Below are 12,512 nucleotides of genomic sequence, written 5' to 3' on the forward strand. Positions count from 1 at the left end.
GGAACTGAGATTAGGACAAGAGATGGATACAGGGACTGGGAAAGGAGAGGGGGCCTCAGGGTAGGGACTTGGGAGGAGAGTAGGGAGGGAGGCTGAGTTCTGAGGAAAAACAGGGATAAGGGAAAGAGCCTAGGGGCCGAGGTTTAGGGGTTCTCCCTCCCCACCCCCCACCTCCTGGTGACTACACTGACCGGGACCTGGGGCTGCTCGGAGCCAGAGAAGGAGGTGACGAAGGAGTGAGCCAGGGTGCCAGCCACAGGCACCCCTCGAAGCTGCCCGGCCAACACGTTACTGCTGCTGTCAAAGCCTGGGCCGGGGCAGGGGTGGGAGACAAGATCAGGGAAGAGCAGGAGCCATGCAGGAGTGAAGGATGGAGATAAGGGAAGGGAAGCAGAGGCTAGAGAAGGCATATTAGGGAAGGTTCTAGGGTAGATCACTACTCGGCCAGGGGCCTGCCCACTTAGTGGCTGATCACAGACCCAAAGCTGGAAGAGACTTCACAAGATATCTAGTCCAACTCCATTTTACAGATGAGCAAACAGAGGCCTAATGAACCTAAATGACTTATCCGTGGTCACGTCAGTAATGTCTCGGCAGCAGGATCTGAACACAGCTCTTCTGACTCTAGAGCCAGAGGTCTTCCCACTGTACTGTGCAGCTTTCCAATACTAAGGGACACGGGTCTGGGGGAGGGGGATGTGGTACAGGAAGAGGCTCCAGAGCACTAGAGGAGCTTCAGATTTCTCATCTGTAAAATAAGCAGGTTGGACTACGTCCACTGTAAGGCTCCTTCCAGCTCGGACCTTGTGTTCTAGGATTCTAGCTCAGTAGTGCAGGACTCTCAGGGCCCAGGGAGCTACAGGGGGCAAAGGGAATTGGGGATACGGGGGCGGGGGGTAGAGGGGCTCTAGGGCACTGCTGGGGAAGGCTGGGGCGATGCGTCCTCACCACCCAGGTAGCTGTAGGTGGAGGCTGTGAGGCCCCCATCAGGGCCCTGCGCCCGCCGCAGCCCCATCTCCAGCAGTCGCTTCTCTGGCCCAGCAATCAGGCGCAGGCGAGCTGCATTAGTGGCCACCAGGCTGGAGGAGGCAACAAAGCATGTGTGGGGAAGGTGCTCCCAACTCTCCCTTGGGACGGGGAAGGGGGCTGTGTCTGTCTCCTCATTCCCCACCTGGCATAGTTGATGAGGCAGAGCAGGGGCGTCTCCAGGAGCTGTACCAGGAGAAGAGGCCCAGACACGCAGAGTAGTGGTACCTGGAGCATGAGGATCACAAGGCCCCATCAGAGCCTCCCTTGAGCTGGGACTGTGAGTCCTAACTCACCTTCTCCTCCCCTCCCCCCTCCCACCCCAGGGCTGCACACTCACATGGGCAAAGGCAAGGGAGCCCTCAGGCTGTGCCCGAACAGTCACTCCAGAACAGTCCAGTCCCTGCAGGTGTTCGAAGAACGCAGGGTCCGTGCCTGGTGGGAGCACGGAGGCCAAGTACTTTACATCTGTGGGAAACAGAGGGTAAGGTGGCACACAGGGGTGGGTGTGTGCATGTGTGTATAGGATGGAAACCTTTCCATGGCAGGGCCAAGGGCCTCTGGTCAAGGCCTAATTCCTGGTCCTGCCTTCTCCCCCACATTAGAATCTAAAAATGATGGTAACAATAAAGAGCTAGCATTTATATAGCTGCAAAGCACTTCACAATATTATCTCATTTTATGCTCACCAACCATCCCCCTATTACTACGTCCATCTTACAAATGAAGAAACCGAGGCTGATTGGCCCGGGTCACACAGCCAGTTTGAGGCTAGATTTGATTCAAGTCTTCCTGACTTCAGTCCCAGCACTCTATCCACCTAGCTTCCATCTCTTCCAGTCTTTCCCTAGATCCCTAGTGAAGAACCTCGTCCTGGGCCTTGGGTTTCACTGAGGCCTTTGTGGCTTCCCGAAGGGCTCCTTTTAATTGGTCTCCCTGCCTTAAGTTTTTCTCCTCTTCAATCCATTCTCTACCCAGCTGCCCAAAGGAATTGTCTTTAAGCACAGGTTTGACCATGTTACTCCCCTTCTCAGTCATCTCCAGGGGCTCCCTACTGCCTCTAGGAATAACATATAAACTCCTTTGTTTGGCATGAAAGTCCTTCATGACCTGACCCCAAATGACAAAAGGCAGCTAGGTGGTGAAATGGATAGAAAGCTGGGCCTGCAGTCAGGAAGACCAGAATTCAAATCCAGCCTAGATATTTCCTAGCTTTGTGACCCAGGACAAGTCATTTACCCTCTGTTTGCCTCAATCTCCTCAACTGTAAAATGGGGATGATAACAGCACCTACTTCTAAGGTTATTATAAGGATCAAATGAGATGTTTGTAAGGTGTTTTGCACAGTGCCTGGCACACAGTGATTTTTAAATGCTAGCTATTATTCTCTTTCCAGCTTCCTCATACATCACTCCCCTGCCCAAGCTGGCCTTTTTGTTCCTCCCATCCAGAGCTCCATCTACTATCTTCCTGTAGCTGTGTCAAGTTCTGCTGCCTGCTCGGATCAATGTGCCTGCTAGGATCTTTTATTTCCTTCAAGACACAGCTCAAGCATCACCTATAGAGTCCTTTCCTGATTCCTATTCCCATCCTTGCCACCCCACTGCATTTAACTACATTGGATTGATTCTCTTGTAGTTTGATATATTGAATATGTGTAGGCACTTAATAACTGCTTGTTGATTGATTGATCACAGGGACCTTTGCTCTTTGGTCAAGCACTGACTTTTTCCACAACTTTCTCATTTTTCTCAGCTCTAACCTGAGGACCTAAGGGCCTGATCTTTCTGGCCCCTGAGAGCGCTCCTTGGATTCAGAGACTGGATCGTCCACTAATCACTAACTGTGGCACTTCCCCCACCCCCCACCCCCATTAACCCTGGTATCTTGGTCCTAGCGATTACTTCCCTTATAGGATAATAATAATTGCCTACAATCTTATTCTTAGGAACTTTTAAACTTATAAAGTGTTTTCCTTGCAACAGACTTCTAATTTCTCATTCCAACTTCCTATTGGGTATCTCATATTGAATGTCCCAAAGACATTTTCCATTCAACATGTCTGACCCTAAATTCATTATCTTCTCCCTAAACTCAGCTGTCTTCCTAACTTATCCTCCCAGTCACCCAGGCTCACCAACTAGGTGTCCTCCTTTACTCCTGATTCTCTCATTGCCCCCCCTCCCCAACAATGAATGATCTCTTGCCAATGGATTCTACCTGTTGGAACTATGTGGGCCCTTTTCTCCTCTGATACAAGTATGACCTCATACACCAGGACTACTGCAATAGCCTTCTGGTTGGTCTCCCTGCCTCAAATCTCTCTCTACTCCAGTCCATACTCTACTCAGTTGACAAATGAACCTCCTTAAAGCTCAGATCTGACCATTGTCCTCCTCACTTCTCCATTTAATAAAGTCCAGTGGCTCCCTATCACCTCCAGGATGAGATAAATACAAAATCCAGTTTGGCATTCAAAGCCCTTAGTAACCTCTTTCCCTCCTACCTTTCCAGTTCTCTTGCACCATACTCTTTGCCCCAACTTGTCTCCTTCTTGTTCCTCCAACAAGACAATCCAACTCTCAACTCCAGGCATTTTCATTTGCTGTCCCCCATGCCTGGAATTCTCTCCATCTTCATCTCCCTCTCCTGACCCCACTGACCAGCTACAATCCCACCTTCTAGGATTAGTCTTCCCTGATCCCTCTAAATGTTAGTACCTTCCCTCTGCTAATTCATTCCGTCTCTATCTTGTTTGTACCTAGTTATTAGCACGTTCTCCCCCATTAGACTCCCCAAAGGGAGGACCTGTTTTTTACCTTTCTTGGTATCCCCAGAGCTGAGTTCAGTGTCTGGCTATTAACTTGGACTATCTGGGGTTTCACACTTCTGGGGCTCTTTGGACCTAGAGCTTAGGTCCCTTCTCCCAAGCCCAGGCTCACTTCCAGCCAATCAGGAATCGAGTCGTGATCCCTCCTCCCCTCCCACCTAGTCCCAGCCTACTCATTCTTTCCCAATACTGAACGAACTCTGCTCCTTCTTCCACCAGAAGAGGCCAGGACCCAGGACCCAGGACCCACGGAGCAATTACAGAGATTGAGACTTTAGAGATCAAGTTCAACCCCCACACTTTTACAGAAGGGGAAATTGAGACCCACAACAAAGCGGGAAGTATTTGAGTTTTCCTTCAGGTACTCGAGAAATTAGAACAATCCAATCCTTCTCCTCTCTCACAAGCCAGTCAACCCTCAAAGTTCTCCGCCGACACACCGTTCCTAATTCCTTACACTGTCCTCTCCCTCAGCCCATCCACGCCATTCTCAGACTTCTAGGGGCCGGGGCTACAGCCATGGCAAGGGAGTGGGGCAGAAGTTTGGACCCAGGATCTGGGATCTAGGATCTAAGCTAGGTCTGAATCTGCGTTTGGGACCTCAGGGTCTGAATCTGTCACTGGGATGGGGTCTGAAGTTGGTTCAGGCGTAGGGTTCGAATCTGGGACTGTGGTGTCTGCTGAACCTGGGACTGGGGCAGGGACACATGCAGGGTCCGAATCTGCGGCTGGGGAGGGGTCTGAATCTCGGGGGACGCGGGCAGGAGCGCATGCAGGGTCTGAGAGGAGTGGGGCAGGGACGCACAAAGGGTCTGAATCTGGGGACTGCGCACATGCAGGGTAGGGGGTGGAGCGGGGCCGAAGCTGAATCGGGCAGTGAAGTAGGGCCAGGGTCAGGGTCAGGGTCAAGGCCAGGGCCAGAGTCTGGGTCCGGCTTTGCGTCTGACCCGCGGCGGCGGTACCTGCTGGACCGAGGCGGAAGGTGCGCAAAAAGCGCATGCAGTCCCGCAGCCCCGCTGCCAGGGCGAAGGAGGACCCGAAGGGACAGCGGCGAAAGAAGAGCTCGAACTCCGCGGGCTCCCGGGCCCGGCCCGCCCGCCAGTAGGCCAGAGCCATGGTGATCTGGTAGAGGTCGGTGAGCAGTGCCCGGGCCGCTGCCTCCGCCTCCGGGTCCCGCTCCGGGTCCCGCTCCCGCTCCCGCTCCCGCTCCCGCTCCGACTGCGATCTCTCCATTCCCTAGCCCAGAATCCGCAACGTCCGCGCTCTTAGGAACGCTACAGGAGAGCCGGGTCACGTGGAGACACGCCCCGACCAATAGCCATGACCCTCGGGAATCCGCGCCCCCAGCAACCCCACAACGCGTTTCGGGAAGTTCACGGAACACCCGGGCCGCGGGTTCGAGGCTGGCTCAGATCCAGCGTGGGCCGGGAAGACTAGCGCAGGGCAGCCCCGCTTAGCTGCCAGAGCTCTCAGCTTCCCTGCCTGGGGCAGCTAAGCTCCTTTGGCCCACTCCTGCCCACCAACGTGGAGCGCAGAGTCCAAGGCTGAGAGTCTGAACACCCGCTCCACCACTCAGTGCATGGCCGTGGGCACGTAACAACATGCTGGGAATTCTTTCCATCTCCCCAGAGGAGCTATTCCAAGTTTCCTACAGCACTTCTCCCAAACTCGCTCTCGGCAGAAGACTCAATTCTCAATTTATTTTTTAAGAAAAGTTTTATTGATGCCTTTAGTCATTTCTGGATACAGTTCCCTCCCTCCTCCGCATTGGGCTGGGGCTGTTTCCCCAGAGTCTAGCACTAACTGGTACCTAGTAATAATGATAGCTAAATTTTACATATGCTTACTATGTGCCAGTCACTGTGCTAAAAGCATTACAATTATTGTCTCATTTTATCCTCACTACCTTGGGGAAGTAGTTGCCATTATTATCCCCATGTTACAAACAAGTGACTTGGCCAGGGTCACACAGCTAGTAAGGTGTCTGAGACTGAGTTTTAACTCGTCTTTGTGACTCCAGACCTATCGATCTACCCACTTTGACACCTACCTCCAAGTAGGCATTTAGCAAAGGCTTGTTGCATAGAACAAAAAAACAGACAAACTGTTAAGTAAAACCAGCAGTTAATGACTCAGCTGGACCTTGCATGCAACGGCCTACCTTTTCCATCTTTCAGCAGAGGTAGGCAGCATGTTTCATTATGTCCTATTGTAGGGTTTTCACCTCCAATTTTACTGAAAAAATGTCAGGTATCATTCATGAGCTTCAAATCAATCGAGTTTTCATCAAGAGCCAATTAGTCTGGCGTAAAACCCCTCAAAATCATCCCGTTCTCTCCTTTGCTCCAGTCTGTGACTTAAAAGACTCTTCTCCATGCTAAAGCAAACCTCCCCTCCTCCATCCCTAATCTTCAGCCTCTATCTACTAGTTCCCTCCCTGATGCCTACCTACATCCTTCAAAAATACTTTAACTCTACCATCCCCCTCAAGCGATTGTCCTTTCTTCTTTTCACAGCCAAACTCCTGGAAAAAGCTGCCTGTACTCAGTATTGCAACTTCCTCCCACCTCCCATTCACTTCCGACCTCATCTTTCAGCTGAAACCGTTCTCAGCAAGGTTACAGAACTTTCTTAATTGCCAAAGTCTATAGTTTTTTCCTCATCCTTAACCTTGCAACAGCCAACATCGTTACTAGTACTGCCTCATACTCCTCTCAGGGTTTTTGGAAATTGCCCTCTCCCACTTCTCACCTCTTATCTGCTCCCACTCGGTCTCTTAGAAGGTTATCTGTCTCTTGCATACAAATTGGGGGAGGGAGGGTAGCGGTGGAGTTTTTCCCCAGGTTCTGTCTTGGGCTCTTCTCTTCTTTCTCTCCTATTCTCTTCACATGATCAAATCAAGACCTAGGGGCTCATGATCATTTCTATGAAGAGGACTAATGACATCGGTCTCTCTTCCAAGTTCCAGCCCCACATCTTCAACTGATGTTCCATCAGCACGCCAAACTTACCACGTCCAAAACTACTTATCTCCCCACGTCCCTTCAGCCCCTTCTTCCTCCAGACTTCCTTTTTGTTAAAAGAACCCGCCTCCTTCCAGTAAGCCGAGTTCAAAAGCTCAAACCATCCTCCCATCTTTTCAGTTCTACCCTAACAGCGCTCACATTTGTCCCCTTCCCTTCACTCACACAGCACCACTCTAGCTCACTTCAAATTTGGCCTATTAAAACGATCACCTAATTGGTTCTTGAGCTTCCAGTGTGTGTCTAATCCATCCCAGATATAACTGCCAAAATGATTCTCCTAAAACACAAGTCTGACCTTTTCATATTTGGCTTCTCACCCCTAAGTAAAGAGGTCTTAACCTTTTGGGGATCACAGATGCCTTTGCAAGTCTGGTAAAGCCTCTGGACTCCTCAGAATGATGTTTTTACATGCATAAAATACATTACGATTACAAAGGAAACCAATCGTGTGTCCTTGATACCTGCAGTGTCCTCCCTCTTCATTTCTACCTCCCCCTCATGGATGAAATGCCTCACTTCTGGCTCTTAGAATCCCTAGTTCCTTTTAAGGCTATGCTCATGTGCCACATCTGGAAACCTTGGTTCCCATAGTTGCTAGGTCTTTCTCATTGTTCAAATTATGTAGAGACTTTACCTGTTTACAGGTGGTATTCCTCCTCCCTCCATGACTTTGTAAGCTCCTCAAGAGCTGGGCCTTAATTTTATTTCTAGTGCTTCGTACACAGTAGGCACTAGAAAACGTGTGTTGTATTAATTGGGAAGAACCTTCCAGAAATAGGATAAATAGCTAGAACAGCCCCCAAATCATCCTTTTCTGCTGCCTCTAGGCACTGGCCCCCTCTTCCCTTCAGCAATCACCAGCTCTTAATACCAGGGCTTTGCTTCTATAGTGTGCTGGAAACAGAATGCCCCGGCTCTGTGGTCACCTGAGGGTGTGAGGTGGTAAGCTGGTCCAGCTGTTGGCCTCTTGCTTCCTTCCCTGTAAACTGAGACGGTTACTTAAGATGATTTCCAATGTTCAAAATCCCCTGGCTCTAGAGGGCTAACAGTTCTGGGAAGTATTCTTCAAGTTGGTTTCTTCTCCAATAGGGTAAGGTCCTGGAGATTACAAGACTCCTGGATGTTAATGAGTCTTGGACTCGTTTTTCTCAAAACAATCTCTCCTACCCTTCAAGAAGAAAAATGCCCATATGGGCTCAGTGCCACCCAACAGCTCCTAGAGTACTATGAGAAGAGGGAGGTTATACACGTTTTTGGTTTTGTTCCTGCCCTGATTCTATTTGTGTAAGGAACTCCTGGTGTGTAAATTCTCTCAACGATGAAGACTAGCAACTCATCCCAAACACAGTTTTAGAAACTGCCTGGGGAGGCAGCTAGGTGGTACCGTGGATAGAGCACCAGCCCTGAAGTCAGGAGGACCTGAGTTCAAATCTGACCTCAGACCAAACACTTGTCACTTACTAGCTGTGTGACCCTGGGCAAGTCACTTAACCCCAATTGCCTAAAAACAAAAAAAAACAAAAAAGAAGTTGCCTGGGGGGACCAAGAAGTGAAAGGACTTGTTCATGATTGTTTGTTTGGCTGAGGCAGGTCTGGAATCTACTAGTTCTTCCAGATCCCAGTTGATCCTCTATTGTCATGGCTGTATTAACAATGAATAACTGTTCATGTATTAACATTAATAACCTTGCAATTAAATTCAACCAACATTTATTAAATGTCTACCATGTTCAAGGTTCTTAGAGATACAAACAAAAAAAAACCAAAAACATACCAAAGCCAAACTCCCAAATAGTCCATGCAACAGCCTGTGATCTGCTTTAGGGGTGAGAGGGATCCACATTAGAAGATCAAAATTAACCCTCTACTTTAACAGATGCAAACACAGATGCCCAGAAAGAGAGTCTTGCCCCAGGTCATATAGACAATAAGTGGTTGGCAATGAAGGGGGAATTAGACCCCAGGTTTCCTGACTTAAGAATCACAGTGTGTTCATATCTTGAAAGGAACCCAGAATTCCAGCTCCTAGGAGAAAGGGATTTCATTTCTGACTTTGTATATAGCAGGCATTTAAGGAAATGTGGCTATTCAAAGTGTGGCAGAAAAACCAAGTGTCAAAACAGGTTCAAATCTGGTTGTTACAGACTGGCTATCAGATGCTGGATAAAATGCTCAGGTGCCATTAAAAGTGTCCTTTCCTAGCTCCGTGCCTCCCTCATGCCAAAGACCTGGTAGAAAGGGCTAGTAGAGGGGCTGCCCTACAATGGGACCCTTCCCCTCAGTGGGGGCTGGACTTGACACAGCAGGAAAGGACAGACACCACCCCCACCCCTGAATACACATCCAGGAACAGGTTGAGGGAATAGGGAACTGCTGGAGGTTGAACTCTTCAAATAATAGATGAGCCCTTTCCTCAAAGCCTGGGAGAGAAGGGAGCTTAGGACAGGACAGCCTAGGCTCAGAATTATGTTCTAAACTCCCAGATATAGAACAGACAGTTCCCCTTGCTGTCCTCTTCAGACAGTTCCCCTTGCTGTCCTCTTCAGGTTGTGGCAAAGAAGCGGATCCTAAGGCTTCAGTTGTTTCCAGAGGCACCTAGGTATACACAGTTGATAGAATTCTGGACCTGGAGTCAGGAAGACCTGAGCAGATCCACCCCAATACTTATAAGCTATGTGAATCTGTAATTTAAATTAAATCTGCAATTTAATTAAATCTGTAATTGAAATTAAAGTAATTGAATCTCTGCCTGCCTCAGTTTCCTCATTGGTAAAATGAGTTAGGGTTAATATGAGCATAGAATGAGATACCTGTAAAATGCTTTGTAAACCTTAAAAGTACTATGTAAAATGCTATCATTAAAAGAGTCTCAGTCCTCATCCCTTCTCTTCCATACACGTGAAGATTGTGCACCCGACAAGCAGAGGTCATGAGGGAAAAGCTGAAGTTTTAATCTGTGATTTCAATGGCACTCATCTAGCCCCTTGTTGTTTGGAGCTGGAGGCGCCAGGTTCTTGAAGCCATCCATGGCCAGGCCAGGCCAGGCCAGACTCCTAAAGAGTAGGCCTACACTCAGGAACTTGCCTTCTACCAGTATTTTGTTTTCTTCTGTTTCCTCTGGTCCCAATGTACTTTTCACTCCTCAGGGAAAAACCTGAGGGTTTTCCTTGGTGAAGCAGGGAGCAATGGAGACAAAGAAGCCAGCGTCTCCTCTGAGAGGAAAATGACTGACGTCAGTTTTGCTCCCCAGAAAGACCAAAGCTCAGCACTTCATCTCTTCTACATGCCCTGCCATCCCACAATCATCGACTTCAGGAGAGAGGGTGTCTGAGTAGGGGAGTCAAGCAGGAAATAGTGAGGAGCCGAGAGATCAGGCCAAGCCCCACTGAACACCTAGGAAGGGCTGTTTCCACACTTGTTCTTTCTACTCTATACCCCATTAAAAGAAGCAGAAAATTCACAGCTCATTGTGTGTCCTTGCAGGGCTCCCGAGTAGGGCTACTATGACAGTCCAGGTGGGAGGTGGATAAGGAGGGCCTGCAGCAGGGGGGTGGCAGTGCCAGAGGAGAGAAGGAGGCATTTTCAGGAGATGTTGCAAAGGTGAATTCAACAGGCCTTGGCAACTGATTGGATTACAGGGGTTTGGGGGTGGCGAGTGACTTCAAGGAGTCCAGGATGATTCTTAGGTTATGAGTCTGAGGGACTGACGGATACCCTTGACAGTAGCAGGAGAGGTGGAGGGGCAGGGGTTGGGGGTGAAGAGGGTAAGGGAAAGATAACTGTGTTGTGGACATATTGAGTTTAAGATGTCTACTGGACATCCAGTTTGAGAAGCCTGAAAGGTGGCTGGAGATGTGGGACTGGGGCAGGAAAGATACATTTGAGAATCGTTAGCAGAGAGATGGTAATTAAATCCATGGGAGCTGATGAGATCACCAAGCAAAAGAGTATAGAAGACAAAGAAATGAGGGCCCAAGACAGAACCCTGTGGGACACCTATGGTTAAAGGGAGTGGATGAGAATCCAGGCAAGGAGCAGCCTGATAGGTATGAGAAGAACCTGGAGAGAGTAACGTCTGGAAAATCTAGAGAGAAAAAGAGGATCTACTATAGGTCAGGCATGTGCTAAACGATTTCACAAACATCTCATTTGATTCTCACAAAAAGCCTGCGAGGCAGGTGCTATTAATAATTCTCCCCATTTTATAGTTGAGAAAACTGAGGCAAAGGGGTTATGTGACTTGCCAGGAAGTTTCAGAGAAGAGAGTGAGAGAAGAGGAAGTAGAGGTACCTACTGGAGATACTTGTTCAAGGAATTTAGCCACAAAGGGCAGAAGACACAGAACAACAGTTAGTGGGGAAGGAAAGACCAAGGGAGGGTTTTCTGAGGATGGGGAAACATGGGTAGGCAGGAGGGAAGGAGCCAGCAGGCAGAGAGACTGAAAATAAGGGATAGAATGTGGATGATGGAAGGGGCAATCTGTGGGAGGAGAGAGGCCAGAAGGATCACTTGTGCAGACAGAGAGAGAGAGAGAGAGAGAGAGAGAGAGAGTCATGGGAGGTTAGCCTGGGGCAGCAAGTCTTCACCCCTCCAGGTCTTGGTTACCTTATTTTAAAAAAGAGAAAGGCTGGACTGAATGATGTCTAAGGTCCTTATCAGCTCTAAATCTATGAACCACTGATCCTATGTGTGGAAGGTCTGTTTCCAAAGCAGTCATGAAACTAGGCAGGCAGGCTATCTTAAGACAAAGCTAGTGTGGAGAGTGAAAGAAGGAATGTGTCTGGCGTGACTACACATGTATAAGCTATATCGAATTGCTTGCCTTCTGGGGGATGGGAAGGGAGAAAATTTGGAACTCAAAGGTTTAAAAAAAATGAATGTTAAAAATTGTTTTTACATGTAACTGGGGAAAAATAAAATACTAAATTAAAAACAGTATCAATAAAAACTTCATTAAAATAGAAAAAAAGAGAGAAGGGATGACCCTGCTGTCCTCTGCTCTGGTCAGCCTTCCGTCAGGAATGAGTGTACAGGAGAAAGAGGAGAGAGGGAAGGAACCTTCCAACTCAGACTCTTGTTATTCCACTAGACCAGGGATCTTCTTGGTGACATGGACCCCTCTGGCAATCTGGTGAAGCCTATGGTCCTCCCCTCCCCACCTCTCAAAAACACTATTTTAAAATGCATAAAACATATATAAAATCACAAAGGACACCAATTATACTGAAATACAGGTTAGACGGACACCCCGCCCCCCCAAACTGGGGCATTTCACTCTCCCAGCCTCCCAGAAGGGCTCTTGTCCAGTCCCAGGCCCCAGGTTCCCCACTTGTTGCCAGGCACATCTCCTGCCCCTCAATTCCTGAGGCTTTAGGAAAGTCACTGTATTTTAAGTGAATGAGGCCATTTTTCTACATTTATTCACTTTCAAAGCTCCACACCCTACGGCCTCTGACCTGGTCCAGGACTGCTGTGCCCTGACAGGGTGGAAAATGCTGGTGTCTGGTCAGTGGCTCAGAGGACTAGCCACAAGAGAGGCCACACTCTACCATCCCGAATCCAACTGAAGCCTCTCTGGAACGCCCTTTCCACCTCCCTCCCTAGAGACCCCAGTCCAGAACAGGCTCAAG

General features: G+C 48.9%; 1 protein-coding gene across 3 annotated transcripts in view; it reads right to left on the bottom strand.

Moving 5' to 3' along the window:
- The window catches only part of NAPRT (nicotinate phosphoribosyltransferase), a 10,756-nt gene extending 3,907 nt beyond the window's left edge, over positions 1-6,849 (bottom strand). The window contains exons 1-6 of one of the 3 annotated variants that reach the window (XM_027859900.1): positions 6,608-6,849; positions 6,018-6,091; positions 1,367-1,494; positions 1,172-1,254; positions 949-1,079; positions 192-307 (exon numbers count right to left, since the gene is read on the bottom strand). In XM_027859900.1, coding sequence (XP_027715701.1) covers positions 192-307; positions 949-1,079; positions 1,172-1,254; positions 1,367-1,494; positions 6,018-6,091; positions 6,608-6,657 — 582 coding nt within the window. In that variant the 5' untranslated portion in view covers positions 6,658-6,849. Of the gene's footprint in view, positions 1-191; positions 308-948; positions 1,080-1,171; positions 1,255-1,366; positions 1,495-4,818; positions 5,105-6,017; positions 6,092-6,607 lie in introns of those variants that run through there. The other 2 variants (XM_027859899.1, XM_027859903.1) reach the window with 2 other exon arrangements.
- Between the last annotated feature and the right edge of the window lie 5,663 nt (positions 6,850-12,512).

Source organism: Vombatus ursinus, unplaced genomic scaffold (assembly GCF_900497805.2).
Source record: "Vombatus ursinus unplaced genomic scaffold, bare-nosed wombat genome assembly UNPS02014173.1, whole genome shotgun sequence".
Taxonomy (NCBI): Eukaryota; Metazoa; Chordata; class Mammalia; order Diprotodontia; family Vombatidae; genus Vombatus; species Vombatus ursinus.